This window comes from Hyperoodon ampullatus, assembly GCF_949752795.1.
Source record: "Hyperoodon ampullatus genome assembly, chromosome: 8".
Lineage (NCBI taxonomy): Eukaryota > Metazoa > Chordata > Mammalia > Artiodactyla > Ziphiidae > Hyperoodon > Hyperoodon ampullatus.
Window position 1 is genome coordinate 101,247,991 of NC_136921.1, and position 23,397 is coordinate 101,271,387.

General features: G+C 38.9%; 1 protein-coding gene across 1 annotated transcript in view; it reads right to left on the reverse strand.

Annotated features, from left to right (window-relative positions):
• Positions 1 to 23,397, reverse strand: part of UGGT1 (UDP-glucose glycoprotein glucosyltransferase 1) — a 94,252-nt gene that overhangs the window by 69,792 nt on the left and 1,063 nt on the right. Inside the window, exons 2-9 of the mRNA XM_079709875.1 lie at positions 19,103 to 19,238; positions 13,750 to 13,832; positions 11,489 to 11,619; positions 7,346 to 7,458; positions 5,494 to 5,668; positions 3,521 to 3,617; positions 2,523 to 2,601; positions 154 to 254 (exon numbers count right to left, since the gene is read on the reverse strand). Of these exons, the coding sequence (XP_079566001.1) occupies positions 154 to 254; positions 2,523 to 2,601; positions 3,521 to 3,617; positions 5,494 to 5,668; positions 7,346 to 7,458; positions 11,489 to 11,619; positions 13,750 to 13,832; positions 19,103 to 19,238 (915 nt within the window). The remainder of the gene's footprint in view (positions 1 to 153; positions 255 to 2,522; positions 2,602 to 3,520; positions 3,618 to 5,493; positions 5,669 to 7,345; positions 7,459 to 11,488; positions 11,620 to 13,749; positions 13,833 to 19,102; positions 19,239 to 23,397) is intronic.

Below are 23,397 nucleotides of genomic sequence, written 5' to 3' on the forward strand. Positions count from 1 at the left end.
TATTTGTCTACAAAAGGACTTTCTTCCTTTCTTTTCTAATAAATCAGGATTAATCACATGATCCTTAAAATTTGTGAATAAATACAATTAAATTCAAATTCTGTTTTTTTAAATACCATAAAATTTAGAATGATTCCTCTACGTTTTTATTACCTTGCAATTGCCAAACTTTTAAAGGTGCCATTTCATTGGTGCTCTCAACGAGATGCTTTCTGAGTTCTTTCAACTGTCCCTTCAGGTCAGGGTGCAGGTCTCTGAAAGAAACATAAAATCAATCCTTTTCAGGTGTCTTTTCTTTCCCAAAGCACATTTAGAAGTTGACCCCAAATTTATCTCACAACTCTCCCACTTAGTAATAGGAAAATTCCTACAATATAGGAAAAATATTAAATTTTTCTTAAGAAACAAGTTAATATAGAAAAGTATGAGTTAATTTAAAAACCATAAAATTTACATGGGCTTCCCTGGTGGCGCAGTGGTTGAGAGTCCACCTGCCGGTGCAGGGGACACGGGTTCGTGCCCCGGTCCGGGAAGATCCGGACTGGGCGGAGCGGAGCGGCTGGGCCCATGAGCCATGGCCGCTGGGCCTGCACGTCAGGAGACTGTGCTCCGCAACGAGAGAGGCCACAGCAGTGAGAGGCCCGCGTACCGCAAAAAAAAAAAAAAAAAAAAAAAAAAACCATAAAATTTACAGATTAAAAAATGAATCACTACAACAGCGACTCTCTATGTTGGGGGAGGGAGAGGAGTGGGACTGAGAGTAGGGAACAGAGGGGACCTCAACTCTATCTGCTGTGTTTTACTCACCTTGGTTCTTTCTTTCTTCAAGTAAAAGAAGGTGTTATGTTGCAGGAAAAAAAACCTTGATAAACAATTCTTTGGTACAGAAAAGCAAGTACAATAGAAACAGTCAATTCTGGGTGGTGAGTACAGGGGTATGTTATATTATTCTCCATCCTTTCCTGAACCTTTTTAATTTCTCAAAATAAAATTGGAAATACCTTGCTACCAATCCCAAAATGAGTTTCTTTCAGCTACACACTCATAAATCCTTTAGTCACATGAATATAATTCAAGCTAACCAAGATTATTGCGTTTTGTTTAGTTTTATTTTGAAATACAGTGCATTCTATTTAAAGTTAGTAAAACAGAAGTTTTCAGAGGCAGAGATAGATCATTTAGATCAGACAGACAGATGGAACAGAGTAATCCTGTTTTTAACAGTAGAAACTCAAAATTTCTTAAATGCAACCTGCTGAAAGTAAAATATTTACTCAGATCCTTCACCATCCCACCAATCCATTCCAGTTACTACACTTTTCTTCATGGTAAAAATACCTTAAAATGGGTCACTTACTTTAGTTAAATAACCATTCTGAGTGTCCAAAAAGGAAATTGTCTTCAGTATTCTACATACTACCTTTGTGCTATAAACACATGAAATCATAATGCTATCCAAAAAACAAACATATAAAACATGAATATGAAAATGGATTCTGGAAACCTGGATGCAGTAAAAATGGAACCTGACTGCATATTAATAAGGCCATAACTGATGTTCAACACAAAGAAATGTGCATTTGCACAGGATGAACTCAACATATGCACAGTCACTCAACATCAACAAAGTCATCTCTACTGAACTGTGAGTCTAGCTGTCATTTCACTGGGTCAAATGTTAAAGCTAAAATATATGAAACTGCACCTACACATACTATTTCTATTAAAAAAAAAAAAAGCACACCATAGATGTCCTAATTAAGATTTCCAGATAAAGCAGAATTCAGGGCTCTGAACAATGACCAAATCATAACAGAAATAACTGCAACATTTAAAATAACAGCTAAGAACATTTTTCAGCTATAAAATTCTATTATGCTTTCATAAAACAGTTATGGAATTTTCTTCAAAAGGCCACTTCCTATCCTCTTTCATATAAAGCAAATTGTAATAAAATGTATTTCAACTGAACATATATAAAATCTACCACACCTCCTACTACAACTCTTTTGCAATTTTTCAAACTATGTTTAGTATAAGTAAATAGCTATAAATACAACATTGTAAATCAACTATAATTCAATAAAATAAAATTTTTTAAAAAAGAGATAAGAAATAAACAAGCAAAAAAATAAATAAATAATAGCTATGACCTCTCTAACATAAAATACATTTGATTTTCCTCAGGAAAAGAATGTATAAAACAATTAGATTTCTCCTATTATGTGAATCAAAAAATGGCATGTAACTTTATGCTATCAACTACAAGGTCCAGAAAATAAATCAATTTAAGCCATAAGCAGGCAGCCATAGTATCATGTAAGAATAATGTGCTTCAGAATTGCCAGAAATCATAAACTGTACTACAAACTAACTGGTCATCTCCTCATATCAGATTACATACATAAAGTATTGTTGGGAGATCTGTAACTCAGGCAGTAAAGAGAAAGATGATGCTTACAATGTGAAGAAGGCTGGAGGTTTAAAGAGAATAAGACCCTTTCCCAAAAGAATATACATACCTTAATCTTCCAAAGAGAAATCCCTGAACTTCATCAATAGGATCATTTTCACCAATCACTGTGGTGTTAACTTCAGTTCCTACAAAAGCACAGCAAATACATGTCTAATCACTCAGATTAGAAATAAAAATATTAACTTCATAATATTTGAAAAAAATTTGAAACACCTGAAACTATAATAGCATTTAAAATGTTGAATACCTCAACTAACATAGTGGTTAACAAACACACATAATAAATGAGTTTTTGATATATCCTGTGTTCCTGGATAAAGAAAGAATGTGTTTTTCCTTAAACTGTGGAAATTTTTACATGTTAAATATTTCAAAATTAATACCTTTAAAATTATGAATAATGGATTTTTCAATATCAAAATTCTGAGGAATTTGCAACTAGGCAACTTAATCCTAAATACAATTATTGAGGACAGGATAATGAAGTACGAGGCTATCTTCCATGTACCAAAACCAATCATTTTTACTTTTAAAACAAGCTCAAAAGACATAAAAAGATTACGCATAAAACTTGTTGAAATAATGAATTCAAAACCCTAGAATATTACAACAGGAAGTATCCACAGTAAACTGTTCCAAGTGCAGAAAATAATATAAAAACATGAAACTGTTTGTTAATTATATGATAGCTTAAGATTTCACATTGGGTCACAAATTAATTACTATTTGTGAACTACCTATCATCAATAACAATAGCTACTACTTACTGAACTCTTTTGTGAAAAAAACTTTGTTAAATTCTTTACCTCTACATCTTATTTTCTCCTCAAAAATACTTTAAGAGGCATATATCATTATCTGAACTCTACAGAGAAAAAAATAGGGCCTAAAGAATTTGTCACCCAACTCAGATATAACAGAACCAAGATTCAAACATAGGTTCATTATACTCCTAAATCTATTCTTTTTCATTAAAGAAACAAATTCCCCTTTAACTCATATTTAAAGAAAAGAAAACACATTGGTCTTGATTTACAAATTCACCTTTCACCTGAGTATCATCCTTGGCCTTGTACTCAGTGCTCTTAATGGCCAACTCCACACCATAGCCAGAGAGGTAAACAGGCTCCTTCCTGGGATTCTGCAAGCAGAACAAGTATTCCACCATCACCACTCAGCTCTCCACGCATTCCCACCTAGCTCTTTATACATCACAGCACACAGAGCCTGACCATGTTAACGTCACATAGCCATCACCTAGGATTACACACTCAAAACATGCTTGAACTTCCATGGGAATCCTTAGATTGTGGATCCTGCCACAAGTGTGGGAACAGGAATTCCAAGGTAGAAACAAAACCAGATGAAGGGGGCTTCCCTGGTGGCGCAGTGGTTAAGAATCCGCCTGCCAATGCAGGGGACACGGGTTCGATCCCTGGTCCGGGAAGATACCACACGCTGCAGAGCAGCTAAGCCCGTGCACCACAACTACTGAGCCTGCGCTCTAGAGCCTGCGAGCCACAACTACTGAAGCCCGCGTGCCCTAGGGCCGGCGCTCCGCAACAAGACAAGCCATCAAAATGAGAAGCCCGGGCACCGCAACAAGGAGTAGCCCCCACTCGTCACAACTAGAGAAAGCCCACCCGCAGCAACAAAGACCCAAGGCAGCCAAAAGTAAATTAAAAAAAAAAAATTAAAAAAAAAACAAAAAACAGATGAAGGGATAGTGGAAAGGGCAAAGGTCACCAAACCACGTGAAGAAATGGAGAAAACAAAAAAGCAGTTCCGGAACCTACACAGGGTTGAAAACTGGTGAGGTTTCAAACCTAGAAGTGCTTTGTTGAGACCGTGTGTGTAAATGTGTGTGTGTACATTTTTTTACTGACTTGAAATGTCTTCAGGCAGGGTTAGGGCTGACCTAATGTCACAGGCTTACCATCATCCTGAATGAAGATGGCCCTTTAAATACCAGCAATAGGGACTTCCCTGGTGGTCCAGTGGTTAAGAATCCACCTTCCAATGCAGGGGACGCAGTTTTGATCCGTGGTCGGGCAACTAAGATCCCATGTGCCGCGGGGCAACTAAGCCCGCACACTCTAGAGCCCACACATCACAACTAGAGAGAAGCCCACATGCCCCAACAAAGAGTCCATGTGCTGCAACAAAAGATCCTGCGTGCCGCAACTAAGACCTGACACAGCCAAATAAATAAATAAATATTTTTAAAAAAACGGCAATAGAGCAAGGCAGGGGGGCGCGGTGTCTAAAACTGGATATTGATAAATCTGTTTCTGCTCATATAAATTTTCATTTAAAATTTTTATTTTACTTTCCCATGGACTTAACATCCGATATTTACTGAGCTTAATATGACACAGAAACTTTAAAGGCCAACGATCTTTACATATAAATATTTTAAATGCTAAATGCCACACAAGGTTTCAAAAGCTTAATTTTAAATCAATTCTGCCTGATTTTACCTCTTTAGAAATCCTCCTTTTTCTATCAAATAAAAAGATGTCAAAAAGAAAAAAAGAAGGGTTTGGAAAGGAAGTGAATTCAAGAATCAGTTCCATAGTATGATGACCATATTATATCTGGACCAAATTAAATACAATTTACATGGTTCATTTTGAAATAGAACGTAGGGAATTCCCTGGCGGTCCAGTAGTTAGGACTCTGTGCTTTCACTGCCCAGGGCCCCAGGTTCAATCCCTGGTCGGGGAACTAGGATCCCAGGAGCCGCATGGCATGGCCAGGGGAAAAAAAAAAAAAAAATCAAAGCTGAAATAGAATGTCAATTTTATACAGCAGTTTTTAGGCATATTGTTTTACATTTCTTCAGAAAGACAAGCAAAGTACCTCCTATGTGCAAATAACAGATTTGATGAAAATACTACACTTCCCAAAAAAGTAGTTCAAATCATTTTATAAAGGGGGAAATTATTAGCTGAAGTGCTAAGGTTGTGGTGGGCAAACTAATATTTAAAACAGTTATAAAATAAGTCAATACTTACAGATATATAATGTCTGAATACGTAATTGATTTTGCCTGCACTGCTTTTTGATACAAGTTGTCGGTGAAACTTATAAAACTCCTCAGAGCCAATCTCAGAGTAGAAAATAACCACTGAGCTTTCAGGATTAGATGAGGGATATCTGTGATCTCCTTTGAACAATAAAGGTTTTGGTCTGAAAATAAATATTAAAAGCTTAAAATTGTTAACTTAAAAAAGCTTTGAAACATTAAAAACAGTACAAAATGAACCTACAGCAATGATAATTTAAGCAAACATTATAAGCATCTTAATATAAAAAGTATCACAGTCTTAAATAGTTTTCAGTTAGTAAGAATACTGAAAACAAAACAGGTATCAGTCTTATTTGTTCATAATTAAAATTAACGAATGTACATTATATAAATACTAACCTTAAAATGTAGACTTTGACTAATAATTGTTACCAATTTCTAGAGCAGGGGGTAAAAAAGCCAGAAAAAGGATACACATCCAGCCCTCATAGTACTAAAACTTTAGTAAATTATTCTACCATATAAATATAATGTAATTATCTTTTTATCTGAAGACCTAAGCGCAAATAATGCAAAAAAGCAGAGGATAAATCTAAGCGTATAACTTACCAATTACAGTATCTCCCTCCTCTATCATTTTTACTATTATGATCATCCTACTACTGCATCTAAAATTTAGGTTATCCTCATAAATTTTAAAACTCCCCCCTCAAGAAAACTTCTCTAAGAGTGACATCAAGATATTAGCAGATCTTAATGCACAGACTTTATGACCTACCAATCCTTCTTAAGGAGGTATACCTACATGTACTAAGTGGAAAATGCCCCTTATAAAAATAAACCTACCTACCTGTATAAATTTATAACCACAGAAAAAAGTATAAAAGAATGGATGCCAATCCATTAAAAATAGTTACCACCTCGCAGAAGAGGAGACATTATCACTCTTTTCTTTATAAAGGTCTGTATTATTTTAACAAATTAAAGAAAGAATTTTTCAAGTCAGTCAATTTTGTTTTCCCCAAGGAAACAGCACTTTACTATGCAGCCAATTTTGAATGTCCATACCTCACCCCGAGACAGCTGAATGCTCACTGAGTTTCTGGTAATCACCCTGAGGAAAAAGCACTCAGACCATTTGGTGGGCAGAGGCCAGGTGCTGAGCAGATGATCTCACTAAAGAAGAATTTCCCCACCTAAAACACCCCCTGGCACTTCTGGTAAAGCAGGGCAATATCACAGAGAGAGATCACTGTTATACAATGTATAACAGCATCGGAGGATGTACAGAGGGGTTATTGCCCTAGGCAGACAGCAAGAGGTACCTATTGTTATTTGTCCACCACAGGAAACCTACCTTTAAGCAAAAAAACATCAGGCCACTGATTACCAATTGAATATCCAAATTAAGCTTGCAATTAGCTTAAATAGTCTCCTTTGTCTGAAACTAATACTATCCTGAGAGATCATTATCATTAATATCATTACTCCAGGCACTGGCTTTAATACGCAGAATATTCTTTACTAAACTGATGACAAAGCCTATGTAATCTCTCCGATACAGTCATTATTAAGTAACAATAACAGTAAGTACTCTTATTATCTCTATTTCGAAACAAGATCAGGAAAGAAAGGTTATGTAATTTGCCTAAATTCACAAAACTATTTTAAGTGATGGAGCTGGGATTTAAATCTAGTTGGTTCTGGTTCCAGAATTCACATTCTAAACCACTATACCTACGGACTAAAAAACCCATAAGAAAAATCAGATGGTGGACCTGATATAGGAGAAAGCACAATGAATGCAGGACATTTAAATAAAGAAACACACAATCTACCTTTCAGAAGCTGTTAGTAGAAGAGTCTCAAGGGTATCAAAATCACAAGTCCTCTTTCCATGCACTGAAAAAAATGAACTACATCCTTCTGGTGGAGGTTCATCAGCTGCTATCTGTCATTTAAGAAACAGGACATTTTAAAAAATAATTTCTAACCAAAAACAAGATAAAAACATGAATATTCTAAATAGGTAATAAAATGATAATAAAACAACATCAGTAAAAGCAAAAATTAACATCTACCGAACACCCATTATGTGACAGAAAGAGCTTTATGCTTCACTGCTTTCTTTGTATTATTTCATCTAGTTCCTCCCAATATCACTCCATGAGGTAGGTGTTATTATTATCCCCAAAATAGAACTTTAAAATTCTATCTCAGAAGATATCAAAAGATATCTGGGGGGGACTTCCCTGGTGGCGCAGTGGTTAAGCATCCGCCTGCCAATGCAGGGGACACGGGTTTGAACCCTGGTCCGGGAAGATCCCACATGCCGCGGAGCAACTAAGCCCCTGCGCCACAACTACTGAGCCTGTGCACCTAGAGCCCGTGCTCCGCAACAAGAGAAGCCACCACAATGAGAAGCCCATGCACCGCAACGAAGGATAGCCCCCACTCGCTGCAACTAGAGAAAAGCCAGCGTGCACGCAGCAGCGAAGACCCAATGCAGCCAAAAATAATTAATTTTTTTTAATGTTAAAAAAAAAAGATATCCAGGGAACACAGTATGTACTTTGTAGAAAACTAAGCTTACAAATGTCGATTTTAAGTGTCAAAGTATAACAACGCAGTCCTAATTAAGTATAATACGCAGATTAATGTGAAGCCCCTCCCTGAAACAGGAAGAATGACACTGAATCTAAAAAACCAACAGGGCCTAAAAAAAGAGTACAGATGGAAAGGTAAAATTATCCAAGGAGCACACTAAGATATTCAAAGGAAAGGCTGAATGAGACGTGGGGTATGTTTAGAGTGAAATGCACTAATGCCCAGGCACAATGAGATAAGTCCACCTGCAACTTAAACGAGAGGCACACTGACAAGCATGAGTGTAGAGATGGGGAAAGGAAAGGACATAATGACAAGGCCTGGGTACACACTGATGTCATTTATGTAACATATTCCTACTGAATGTCCTTTTCTACTGCTGGAATACAAATAATTAAGAACAGAGGGGGGGAAATGGAAAGCCTGCTATGAAAAATTAATTTTAAACCTTTCCACTACATTTTTCTTCTTTTTTGTAAATTATTACAAAACTTACAAACTTGTGTTTGTAAGAAGAAAGAACAGTACACTAAACCCCTGTGTACCCATGACCCAGCTTCAGTAATTATCAATTCATGGCCAATCTCATTTCTTCCACCTTCCTACCACACTCCATTGGATCATTTCGACACAAGCTCCAAACAGCATTTCATTTATAATGTTTCACTATGTCTCAATAAAACACAGAGGTTTTTTGTTTTTTTCTTCCTGGCCGGCCGCATGGCTTGCAGGATCTCAGTTCCCCGACCAGGGTTTGAATCCAGGCCATGGCAGTGAAAGCCCAGAATCCTAACCACTAGGCCACCTGGGAACTCCCAAAACACAGAGATTTTTTTTTTAAAACATACTACCATTATCACACTTTAAAAAAAAAGTAATACAATTCTGTATTGATGGCCACCAGCAGCATAGTTTTTCAATCTTCCCAAGTTCTCCCATAAAAACAAAGCAAAAATGAAAACAAAAACCAGTGGACCACATTTATGACAAAACTAGGTGGAAGGAAACACCCATGATACAAAACACAAAAATGACCTGCGGTCATCAGAGGCCATGGAAGCAGAGGGAAACTGCAGAGATTCTGATGATCCTGAAAACAAGAAAACCCCAAAACAGCCAAAAGGTTTTCACTGGAACGCATGGTGGGCCGACGGGTTTTGTTTCACCTAGTACAGGTAAGCACAAGGCAGGCTGACCACTGTGAACTCATAACTCACAGGCTAGGACGCCCTTCCAGGAAAGGGCCCCACTCTAAGGAGAAACTGTTGAGGGCAGAATAAAACGCAAGTAGGACAGAGATAAAAGCCAATAAAAGAAAAAGTCCAAATATAAAAGTGCAAGAGGGGAACAGAGTCAGGAAATTTCAAAAAGCAAGCTACCTTTTTTTTAAAGCCACCGTATTTTAACATAACATAAAATCAACAGAATAGGGAACCATGCCGACCTCCAAAAGTTAAGGAAAACTAATTTCACAACAAATTGAGCAGAAGTCTCAGTGTCGAATCCCATACAAAGCTATTGTAAGAAAAGGGGAGGGGGGAAGAACAGAGTAACACCCTTATTCTTACAGACGAGTGCTGTAAAGAGAAATTTCTGCAATGATAGCAATCTATTGGGAATTCCCTGGTGGTCCAGTGGTTAGGACTCAGCGCTTTCACTGCCAGGGCCCTGGGTTCAATCCCTGGTCAGGGAACTAAGATCCAGCAAGGCCCTTGCTGGGGCCAAAGGAAAAAAAAATGTATAGGGCAAACAGTGTAAGTTATTCAACAGAAAAGAAAGGGATAGAGGGAGAACCTATAAATTAAGAGACCATCCACCCCCCCAAAAAAATTAATAAATTTTTAAAAACTGGGCAAGACTAAACTCTATTGTTTGGAGATGAACTCTTGGGCAATGAAATCTTTTTTTAAAAAAAACAAAACAGGGCTTCCCTGGTGGCGCAGTGGTTGAGAGTCCGCCTGCCAATGCAGGGGACACGGGTTCGTGCCCCAGTCCGGGAAGATCCCACATGCCGCAGAGCGGCTGGGCCCGTGAGCCATGGCCACTGAGCCTGCGCGTCCAGAGCCTGTGCTCCACAACAGGAGAGGTCACAACAGTGAGAGGCCCGTGTACCGAAAAAAAAAAAACAAAACAAAACAGCAAATGATTCCAACAGAAGAAAGTGGTTCTTTCTGAAGGGCAAAAGTCAGCTGTGATGGGGACACAGCACATGAAGGGCTTCCATGGTGCCTGGCTAAATTCAATTTCTTGACCGAGGTGAAAATTACAAGAGTGGTCACTTCATAATAATTCTTTATACTATATATTTCTTGTGAGTCATTTTCTATGCTGGTTTTATTTCAGAATTAAAAAAAAGGTTTTAAAATTAACATTTCTTTTATACCAAACATACAATCAGTATACACACCTTTGATTCTCTTGCTCTCTATTTTTTACGAGTTTGTTCAACTCAAAATCCAACAAGGGGCTTCCCTGGTGGCACAGTGGTTAAGAAGCCGCCTGCCAATGCAGGGGACACGGGTTCGAGCCCTGGTCCGGGAGGATCCCACATGCCGCGGAGCAACTGGGCCCGTGCGCCACAACTGCTGAGCCTGTGCTCTAGAGCCTGCGAACCACAACTGCTGAGCCCGAGTGCCACAGCTGCTGAGGCCCACGTACCTAGAGCCCGTGCTCTGCAACAAGAGAAGCCACCCAATGAGAGGCCCGCGCACCGCAGCGAAGAGTAGCCCCTGCTCACCACAACTGGGGAAGAGCCCGCGCGCAGCAACAAAGACCCAACGCAGCCAAAAATAAAAATAAATAAATAATTTTTAAAAATCCAACAAGATCCACACGTTGCATTAAGTTGACACCTTTTTAAAATCTCTCTTGAAGCTCCTCCTTCCCTCTTTTCTTTTCCTTTTAACTTACTTGTTGACAAAATCAGATCATTTTACTACAAAGCTTTCCTCATTCTAGTTTTTCCTGACTGTATTCCTGTGATACTGTTTCACATTTCCTATCTGCTGTATTTCCCGTGAACTGCTTTTAGATCTACAGGCTATGATCACACTCAGGGTTAACTGGTTTAGCAAAAACTACATCGCCTCTCTCTTCAGCTGTGTTGCATAAATAAAGTCTGGTAGTCAGTTTTTTGTGTACATATTTTATTTTTCCTTAAATGAAAATGAGTGCAAATTATATTTTTTATAATACGTTATTTGAAGATTTAACATCATCAATTTTGCTTATTATATATAAACAAATTGTACATCCTAGACAATTTCAGGTAGAAAAGGTATAGTTCTGTAACACAATGCCAGGACAACTGCAATACAGCCGATCAAGATATGCAACCACTAAAGAATACTGTCACGTGTAAGCACTGAACTCACCTGCTGGAAGGCTTGAATTGTCGCTGAGTAGGAGTGAAGAGACAGACAAAATTTCAACAGATTCTGCTGTAGTGGTGACAGAAACTGAAATGCAACTTCCAATATTGCATGATAATAGGAATAATCAGTACCTGTCAGGAAGAACATTAACCAAAATAATTCTATATGACTAGAGGTATCCAAATACGATAGTTCATAAAGTATAAAGCTATGTGTTACAAAAGCATACTGATTGCAAAATGTTACCACTATACTGTCCTGAACTGCTGTCAAATGTTTAGAATTCCTTGGAGTACACCATGCAATTGGACTTTTCTTCTCTTTGTTCAGACTATTCTCTCTCCCTGGACTGCAATTCTCCCACTTACAAGGATGACTAACTCCTACTTTCTTCCTCAGGAAGAATTCAGCTGTGAGAGCACCTATTCCAGGGAGGCACCGCCTACCCCTACCCCATGCCTCACTGGACCAAGTTCATCTCTTCTTTGCTCCCATAATACTTCTTCGCTTACCTCTTTCACTTAGCACATCATTTACTCATTTACCTATTTACTAACTGCCCCTCCCAAAGAGCCTTTGGGCCCCCAAAGCCTGAAACTGTGACTTGTCTTTGTATCCACAGTGTCTGCATATGTTATCTGTTCAAATAACCCAACAAGACGGAGCAGTGTGATGAGGAAGTACAAGATATTAAAGGATACTAATGAAACTGTAGTTTGGGGAGAAGCATTAAAACAACTGGAACACATTATCTGAGGGGGAAAAAAACGCATGTACCAGTATGAAAAAATCCCCAGGATATATTAAACGACAAGCACAAGGTACAAAACAATGTATATAGTACGCAATTTTTTCTTACTCTTAGAAAGAATAAGAAATAGGCATACATACTTATGTATTTATTGTAAAAAAGAAAAAAAACACTGAAGGCTAAACAAATTAATTTAAATGGTTATAAAAAGCCAAGAGAAACAGGAGGAACAAGATTTTTCTGCGTATAGCCTTTTGTATAGCTTTGACTTTTAAACCACTATTATCTATTCCAAAAAGAAATTTAACAAAAATATTTAACATTTAAAAAAGCAAAACGTAAAAGGTTCTATATGGCATTAGCACCTTCTAAGTAGAAAAAGAGATCAGAAAGAAATATCTTAAAATGTTGCCAGAATGTTAATGGTGACTATCTTTGGGTGGTGGGACTGTGACTAGTATTTCAAATAAAATGGTTAACGTACTTTTATGGTCACTTCCAAGAATTCATACTCCCCTAATTTTAATAACCAGGAACACATTAGCATTTATATTGAAGAAATTTCATTTTAAATGTCAGAGTTCAAAATTCATGACAAAACTCACTTTGATGAATTTGTTTTACGAAATCATAAACTAAAATGATTTTTTTGATAACTCAAACAATTCTAGATGACTCCAAATTATGTAACTAAAGGTTACAAATTATGTAAGCAAAGCTTGTTCAAAACTTTTATGCACTTAAATCACGAAAAAAGATTCAGACTTGACTTTTTAAATATGTATTAATTTTTAAATATCATAAAGTTAAAAATCAATTGGTCAAATATTAACAGCAGTCACATAATTTTTACACATTTTCTCTTCAACAAGGACTTATGCCTGTCAATGTAATACTCAAGGTTTTAACTACTCATGTATCAGCATCTTTGACTATTAATGTTCATACTCTATGTAGCTTATATTGAATTGGAAAATGTTTGTGAAAGCTCATCAAAAACTGTAAACAAGTGATACAGTTTACCTTGTCATTAATTTGACACCTTGACACTCCAGTTGTGTGTGGCTGGCATGCATAATGGAAAACATTCTGGATGGCACTAACTTAATGATAACAAACTTAACAGATAATAGATCAGTTGTATAATTAGTTCATAACAAAAGAAAGTGAATCAAATCTGATGGTTATTAAGTAAATGCTAAATGATTTTAAATGAATTTGACTTCCACAAAATATTCATGTAGCACTTTCAATAAAAGAACACAAAGGAACAAAAACAAGGGGAGAAACAAAAAAAAAAATCAAAGGTAGCTCTTATCACCAAAGTTATAAACTTTTTCAAAAATAATTACTAGTTTGTGCTGACTCTGCTGGCTACCATCACAACTCTAGTCATTAAAGATAAGAATGTATTCCATTAACTGCCATGCCACACATACTCTGAAAGAGGTCAATTTTTCTAATATATTCCCAGACACCGAAGTTAAAGAAGCATTTGCTTCAATTTTACCGTGATGATCTGATGATCCAATATTTTGACTGGCTTCTACAAAATTCCAAAATTTCTCTTGACTGTCTTCTGCTAAAAACTCACTGAGAGAAAAGGGGGAAATATCAGAAATAAAACAACTTAATGAAATCTTCTAATATAAGCTATATTACTAAGGAGAGTAAAAATAGATTTTTAAGTTACCATATGTCCAAAGCTTGGCTTTTATTTGATAATATATATTATACACGAACATGTATAACATATATTTTCTAATGATAAGCAAGTCTTACTAGCTTATTAGCTATTAATAATTAGCTTAGTAGTTTATTCACTTAATAGTTTAATAGGTATCCCTAAAGAAACCTAGAATAATAGAAATGTTGTAACAACAGGGAAGTCCCAATATAAAGAAAGGTTATGAAATCTCATTTGTGAAAATGCTGTCAGTAGTAGAAGCAGAATTAGGAAATGGATAATTCTAGTACTAGTTCTGCTCACTCACTTTCTGAAATACCTTGCAAAGAACAAAACAATATGTTTTTGCCTAAGTTTCTCCCGAAGAAAACATGAACCCTAGAAAAATTTCTAGGAGACTAAAGGCAGCATGTCGTAATCTTTTTACATCCACAAATCCAAATTTTCAAAATCACCAAATGTTAGTTTAAAGTTAGCACTGATTTAATAAAATCAGGTCTTAGAACTTAATGCCATCTTAAGTTTTTCCTTGACTTTACACTACTGTACTGACCTAAAATAAAATGGCTATTCTACATTTCCCTGCATTCAAGAGCCTAAAATCCCTTAAAAGAAAATGCATGTACTAATTGAATGATTCATGTCAATCGGTAATCTTCTCCTCCAAGGCATACCAATGTAGTGGTGGTCTTTCCCTGTCTGAAAGCAAACTACAGATCTGGATCTCAGCTTACCTAGCCAAAGCAAGACTTTCCCATTACTTGTCAACACTGGGCTGTACAACTCTCACACTACTCCACAGCTAGACACAGAAATATGGCAACATAAGAAACATTTCCTGGTAATGCACAGCTTCTCTAAAAATAGGTTTCTGAAAATACCCATTATCATAATGTATTAAATTATTTAGTGCCTCCTTGAGTGTGGCATTTTCTAGGCTTTCGAGTAACTGGCATAGACATCATACCAACCTTATAATAGTTTATAGTCTAAGAAAACAGGTACTAAAACAGATTATGATATGCAAGTAAATGCTTTGTATTCTTTGTAAGAATACAAAGTGAATCTTAGCTTAGATTCCTACAGAGGCCATATGCACATAAATATATACTTTTCATATAATTACAGGAAAACTTCTTAAACATACATTCTTTTTCACCCCACTGCATAAATAAGTCTTACAACGTCTAAGTGTCAAACAGCCTTAAGAAAATTAATTACCAGATCCACTGAAGTAATCCATGGAAGACAGGAACAATACAAGATATTATTAAAAGGAACACCCCCATTTGTTTATAGTATGCTTAAGTTTGTTTGCTTTTTGTTTTAAATTGTTTTTTAGCTTCTGATACCTGAGTAAAATATCGATAAAACTTCCACTGAGTAAAATATTGATAGTTTTTACAGATGACATTATACGATGTCTGGGATTTGCTTTAAAATATTTTAGCGGGGACTTCCCTGGTGGCACAGTGGTTGAGAGTCCGCCTGCCGATGCAGGGGACATGGGTTCGTGCCCCGGTCCGGGAAGATCCCACATGCTGCAGAGCGGCTGGGCCTGTGAGCCATGGCCACTGAGCCTGCGCATCCGGAGCCTGTGCTCCGCAACGGGAGAGGCCACAACAGTGAGAGGCCCGCGTACTGCAAAAAAAATAAATAAATAAAATAAAATATTTTAGCGGGAGAAGTTACGAGGGTGGTGGTGGTGATGGTTATTGGACTTGAGTTGACAGTCACTAAAACTGGGTGACAGGTAGAGGAAGAGCACATTATATATATGCCATTCTCTCCACTTATAAACTTGTTAACTTTCTTACGGGCACAGAGTTAGTAAATCAAAAATCTGGAATTTACATTCCAATTTCAATCACTCAAATCTATCATGCTGTATTCTCAGGCCATTATAATATCTCAATAAATGACTGTATAAGCACTCAATAAATGACTGCTTCAACTTTAATAATAGAACTTTATTTACACAATATTTCTGTTAGTAACTATAGCTGCTCAAAACATACTCAAAGCTCTACTTCAATTAAATATATATCACTTCATGGACAACCAGAAAGCTACAAACCCTTCATTAGCATCAGGTCCAACCTAAAACTACACACGGGGACTTCCCTGGTGGTGCAGTGGTTAAGAATCCGCCTGCCGATGCAGGGGACACGGGTTCCAATCCCTAGTCCGGGAAGATCCCACATGCCGCAGAGCAACTAAGCCCATGTGCCACAACTACCGAGCCTGCACTCTAGAGCCCACAAGCCACAACTACTGAGCCCATGAGCCACAACTACTGAAGCCCACGCACCTAGAGCCCATGCTCCGCAACAAGAGAAGCCACCACGATGAGAAGCCCACGCACCGCAATGAAGAGTGGCCCCCGCTCGCCACAACTAGAGAAAGCCCACGCGCAGCAACAAAGACCCAACACAGCCAAAAGTCAAATAAATAAAATAAATAAATTTATTAAAAATTTTAAAAATATTTAGTCCCTAAGGGCCAGAAGCAAGGAAGACAAAATGTCTGTATTAGCTACATGCCTCGATGTGTGGAAAAAGATTCTGTCCCTGCACCCTTCCCCCAATGGACAGTGCTGGGACCCACCATCAGTGTCTGCCATGGACCCAGGAGGGAAGGAGAGTGGCCTCAGCTAGCTCTGGAGGTGAATACAGAGTAGTTCCAAAAAAGCACAGCAGTGTTTTTGAGTTGCCTACACGTCCCATTTCCTTGGCAAACTGTTCGCAAATAGCCACAGAAGAGAAGTAAAAATAATGAACCACAATGGCAAATGGCCAGGATATCATGAAAAGGCGCTATGTTTGTTATGGGTAAGTTGCAGTGAAGTAAACAGTTTACAATACTCACTTCACAGAGATCAAAGAAACTGAAAAAAAACTGATCAACTAAGGCTGACAATTTTAGCATACTTCCTCAGAAGTCCATAAGTATATGCCATAAGACTCTTCTAAGACAAACACCAAGAAATTTGTTAGTGTAAGTGAGAGTAATGCAATGTAATCCAGTGAAGAATGTTAAGCAGAATACCATAAAACATCCGTTACGGTTTAGTTGCACAAAATTATTTAGAAAGTGATAGTAAATTTCAATGACTTAGGTTGACACCAGATAAAACATCCAAAATAAGATTAGCAGAAAGGAAGAAAAAATGTTCAGCTACAAGAGTCCTGGCTCAGGCAGTCCAGGACCTCGCACGACACTTCACCGTTACAACAACCAAGACCTAACAAAGCGCGGACATTTGAGGGGCTCAACCTATTTATCAAATTAGTTATTGTGACATCACTATGAAATACATGCAGTGGAGTCTGGGGGTTTCTGGGGGCGAGACGGGGTTGTTGGAGTTTTGCGGGGGGGAGGGGGTTTGCCATTTTATTGCTGAGGAAAGGGAGGCACAGAGAAGTGATGGGAGAAAGTCTGTTCAGCAGAAAGTCGGGGAGGCTCCTCAGCAAGTCAAGACGGGCTCCTACGCGTCCCACGTTCCCACTGGCCTCTCCTCAATACTGTACCAAAGGAGGCTTTGCCTTAGAAGGCACAACTATCCGTGTACACTATCAACACAACAGACTCTTCATTCACATCTTCCTAGGGATCAAGGGGAAGATGTCAGAAGATAAAATTAGACCACAAAGTTAACTGATATAACACAACAGTTCAAATTTCCAGCTGTATCAAATTCTGAAATTTACCAAATGCTTATGGTTCACCTACCTAAACGTATGCTGTAGAAAGATTCTCTACAGGTCCTAGCTATATGTTATTTGAGATACAATAAAAATAAGTTTCCCTCTATAAACAAAAAACTGACTAAAAGAGAGGTATCTGGTTATATTTATATTACAAACACTAACTAAAACATACACTTGGGTTAAAATCTCCTAAGAAATCATTGACTATATTGCATTTTATTAATTTTAAGACACTGTCAATTCTGTTTTACAAGTTTGGGAGATCGTTTTTCTTTTTTTTTTTTTTGTCCGCACCACATGGCATGCGGGATCTTAGTTCCCTGACCAGGGATCAAACCAGCACCCCCTGCATCGAAGGCACAGAGTCTTAACCACTGGGTTGCCAGGGAAGTCCCTGGGAGATCTTCTTTATTGAGAAACTGAGATGTATGTTTTCTTTTTTTCCTAAAAACATATGTGTGGTTTCTACGATCCATCTACTAACTCCTTCTTAGGGTTCACTTGAGCTGTTGTCAAGTTTCCTTCAACTTTTATTTTCTTCTGTACTCCCCAGACCAGGGAATCTCTTCTAGTTTGAGAGATAACAGTGGGAACCTTGATGTGATTTACTACATATTTGCTATGCTCTAAATCCCTTCAAGGCCTAGGCCTTTGAAACTCATTTTCTGCACCAAGACCCTAGGAACAAAGCGGGATAGAAATGGCCATGTAGGGGATCAGGCAGACAGGCACGAATCATCTTCTAGAGTTTCCTGTAGCCCCAGATGGTACAGTCCCAGCAGAGGAGCACTAAGGTAGAGATGGGATAGGAGGCTGGGGGGTCCAGTATGTTTCAGGAATAGCAGGATGAAATGCTGCCCAAAGACACTGTCAATTTTAAGACATATCATTGTTTTATGAAACACTGAGTGAAAGATGCCACCAATTTTAAGATAACATCTTGATTTGATTAAATGCATCCTGATTTTGGAGATGCTACAATTGGAGAAAATGTGGCCACTTTCTCAGCTTCCCCCTGCACTCTCTTATCTTGGGGTCTCCTTCCAAGTTCTTGGGAGGGGCATGTCCTCTTCCCCCACCTTGCCAAGCTCTCTTCTCTTCCTTTTATTAAACACCTCTTAACACCTTCTTCAAATAAATAGAAAATTTCTTTTAAGTACAACTCTCTCTTCCCTTATTACCACATTTACACTTTCCCTGGAAGACAACATAATAATTTAACCAATTCAATATATTTGTCTAAAGAAATCCCTAAAGATCTCTATCATCAATTCAGTCCTAGCCTGCTGACAGACAGAGTCTGTGTTCTAACAGTCTGTGAACAGCACACAGCACAGTGCACGCTGAAAGAAGCTCTTACTAAATGCATATGATGAGAATCTCACTCCCTAAAAAGCTCCTGAATATTCACTAGCAGAGCCTACATTTTCACTCAAACATGTGACAGAAAAAAAATGTCTTCTTACCTGGTTTCTAACAACAACGGAGTGGAAAACCATTTTGTTGTAAGAGAGGTTGTAATGGCTTTTGAATCTGCCTTTACTGAGGAAAACAGCCATAGTCCAGTGAGTACAGTCAGAAGGCCCATTTTATGGCAAACCCCTAAAAAGGGAGAAAAAAAAAAGTTTCATTACAAGGCAATGTTTAAACCTGAATCTTAATAATTAGAGATACAAAATAACATGACTATCACAGAAATAAAAACGCTTCTGAAATATAACAGCACCTACTATCTAGATAGTTCAGCAGTTGTTTGCTGATGACTGACACACACTAAAGGTGTGTCGTTCATTACACTCTCTCCTACAAAGGCTGCACTTCATCTCCTGGGTGCCTATACCATACGGAGATATAAAAGTCAGCTGGTGGCCCAGCAGGTTGCACACAATCATACTTTATGAAGCAGGAGAGTAAATAAAGCTTAGATAGATGAAAACACAAATGAAGGGCGTTACAGGGTGAACTGTATTCCCCCCAAAAGAGAGAGTGAAGTCCTACCCCACCCCAGTACCTCAGAATGTGAACTTGTTTGGAAATACGGTCGTTACAGAGGTAATCATGTTAAAATGAGGTCATCGGGGTAGGCCCTGGTCCAATGACTGGTGTTATTAAAAGAAAGGGGCGGGGCAGGCAGGGGGCGGGGGAATGTGGGCAGAGAGACAGGCATGCAGAGGGAAGACTACATGAAGAGACACAGGGAGAATGCCTGGTAAAGACGGGGGCAGACACTGGAATTACACTGCAAGCCACGAACACCTAGGGCTACCAGAAGCTGGAAGAGGCAAAGAAAGATCCTCCTCTGCAGATTTCAGAAGGAACGTGGTCCTGTGACACCTTAATTTAGAACTTCTAGCCTCCAAAAATTTGTGAGACAATAAACTGCTGTTCTAAGCCACCCAGTTTGTGGTACTTTGTTATGGCAGCCTTAGGAAGCTAATAGGGTGAGTCTCGAATGTAAAATCAAATATAGGTTCTGGAATGAGGAAATGTAAGAACTCAATAGATCCCCATCTATAAAATAAGAAAGTTGGGGTCACTAGTGAATCAGCAGGGCCACAAAATGCAGGCCTCCTAAATTCCCAGCAGCAGCCTCACCAAGCATGCCGAGATCCTTGGTGTCCACATCATTTCAGAAAAGGTCTCCGGCTGCAGACTTCTTTGATCTGTTTTTTCATCCCTGGAAGTCTGCCTAACAGAACCCTAATCAGACTTCCACCGTGATATAAAAAGTCAGCATCCAAGTTCCACCCATTTGAATGGGAACCCAAAGGGGACATGAATATGTGGGAAACACTAAACCAAACTTGTGCTTCTGAATGTTAAGGTCTGGTAAAGCTCACCCCAATTCCTCGACGCCAGTTATAATATACACTGTTGGGGAGAGACAGCCCATATACCGGAGCAACCAGTCAGTATCCTCCTTTTACAAAAAGCCTTATCGTTTGTGCCAACATCTTGCTTCATATGACACACAATATCTCTAAAGAACAATGGTCCGAAGAGAAATGAATTCTACCAAATAGAGAAGTTGCTTTTAAAAGAGTCTGAAGTTCAGGCACTGCCAGCTTCTTTGGAAACAAAAAAAAAATTAATTTGAACATCCCATTTATAAATAAACACTAAAAAAAAAATCAACATCGATAAAGACTAGGACTAACCAAACTAGACCTCTGACAATGAAACCTGCTGGCCCTGATTCCTGGCTTGGGGGGGGCGGTGGGCAGGGGAGGAGAGGTCGAAGACGAGGCAGGCCCCTCTCGGAATGTAGCAAAAGTTACTGACATTTCCCGCAGAGGAGAAAGCAAGGACCCAAACTTTTCCATACAATTTCAGCCCACTCAACTCTCCCCGACACTCTCCCCTGGAGGCCCACGGACGTAGCCTCAGAAACCTGCTCCTCATGATAGAACAAACACGGGTTAGCAAGAAGAGAAAACCTTCAGAGTCAGGCACCTGTGATCAATTCCTGAGTTTGCTACTTACTAGCGGTTTAACCACAGGCACCTTACCTGGTAACTCCCTCGCCCGTAGTCTCCCACTAAAATAGGAATAACAGTATCTGCCGCAACATGCGCCACGAGCGAATTGAGAAGGCAACGTGAAAGTCACTTTGTAAAGTGTCAAGTACTACACCAGAACTAACTGCTCCAGTTCAAATATGTAAGGAAGAGAAAAACTAGAAACTGTCTTCTAAATTATAGAATAATAACTCATCGTTATTACAAGGCCTCAAAAATATGCCTTGGAAATATATCCTCTGTGGCTAGGAAAAAAAAATCAAAAACATCCTCCCCCCAAAGTCACTAAGTTTCTAAAGCAGAGACAGCGCATATGAACTATGTCCAAGCAGTATTAATGCTACAGCTGTGTTCACCATTTTTCCTGAAGGGACCTAGACGTGTAATCCCCCAACAGTGCTGATTCCAGACGAGAAATCAGATGCCGCTGCACAGTACTCCCAGGCCGAGGGGATGCACAGACTGGGGAGGGGACAGGGAGGGACCGAAGGCCCCAGGAAACACCCGCACTTACAGAGCAATTACTCCGGGCGAATCACTCTGGACAGCGCCACTGCCAAGCGCTCTGCAAACGCGTTACCCAGCCCTTCCACACAAGGCCCCAGGAGACTGCAGCTCCCGAGGGGGGCGGCCTCGTCCACTTTGTCCACCAGAGCCAAGAGCGCAGGGCCTGGCAAACAGCAGGCAGTCCATGAATACGCTGCATAAAGCGTGAAACACCATCGTCCCTACTTGAAAAGTAAGAAAACGGCAGCTCGGAGAGGCTAAGTAACTTGCCCGACTAACAAATAGCAATGTTTGGAACCCACGTCTGCCTGTTTTCGAAAGTTCCACAATACCATGCTCTCTGCCCTGCTCCTCTGGCTTTAAGAAGGGGTAAGAATTCATACTGTGTAGACCCAGAATGAGCAAAGGGCTTTATTACAAGACCCAAGGCAAGTCCAGAGATTCTCTAGGGGCAGAGTCCTTGGGACCCACGTGGCTGAGAGACGTAGAGCTTCAACTTGAAACCAAGGGTGTGAGCCTGAAGTTGGGAGCAAACCAAACCAAGCAACCAGCCTGAACAGATCCATGCTTGGGCTGCCTCTGGGGACTGAATGTGAGCTCCTCAAGCGCAGGGAGTTTTGTCGGCCACACTCACATGCCTAGCACAATGCCTGGTACACGGGAGGCACTCAAAATAAAATAAACACAGACTTTGTTCATTAAGGGATGAATGAAAGCCACTAGAAGAAAGGGAGGTGGCGCCAAGAGTAAAGGCGCTACAAAAAGCCTAAGACTTCAGAAGGGTGGAAATGAAAACTCTACATACCATGACTCACCCAGAGATCCCCCTGCCCTGTTTTAAAGAGACAGAGAGTTTCTGGGGTACAATACAGCATCAGTAGAGATGGGAAAGAGAGGAAAGCTACACATTAAAGAAGAGCTTTCCCACCCCCAGACCCCACATCATTGATTACCACAGGTAACACCAGAGGAAAAGGTTGTCCAGAGAAGTAGAAATGAGAACGTCACTGAGTGGCCTTCTGTTTGAGGACGGCTTCATTCTACGAGATCCCTTATCACTCTGACCCTCTGACCTTAAAAGCAACCCTTAAAAGCTGTGAAATAACAGCTGTCAGAATCTGCAGCGTGGCACTGCATGATTATAGGCATCATGCTTCCAGCATGATGGATAAATTAAAAACAGTCTTTAAAGGTTCTAAGCCCAAAAGATTCATCTGTAAGATCTAGTGTGTGGCCCGGTTTCTTTAAGACACTATCTCTTGCTCATTTATCAAAAATATTAATCAAAATTATATTATGGCAAATGTTTTTCACTTTTGGAAAACAGAAGAGGCATAAAATTATAAAGCATCATCAACTTTTTCTTTTTCCATTTTTAAACTGAAGAAAATAGCTAACAAACTCAAAAAAAAACTTGCAGGGTGCAAGTTAATAAGTAGCCATCTGAGTTTCAACATATATGATAACAGTGAGGAAAAATAACAGGAAGTACTCTTCTTGAGAAGTAAATTTACTTCTGAAAAAATTAAACTTAATATACACTTATACCTATTAGCAAAACCCATTTGCTGTGAACCACATACATCCAATTTCGGGTTAAAATTAGATACTATACATGTAATATGAAAATGATCGCAAGTAACTGGAGAAAAAGTCTAATGGTATTTTCTCCATAGTTCAATTTATTCTCCTCAAGTTAAATATGCACTGTGAAGATGCCCTACTACTGTACAAAG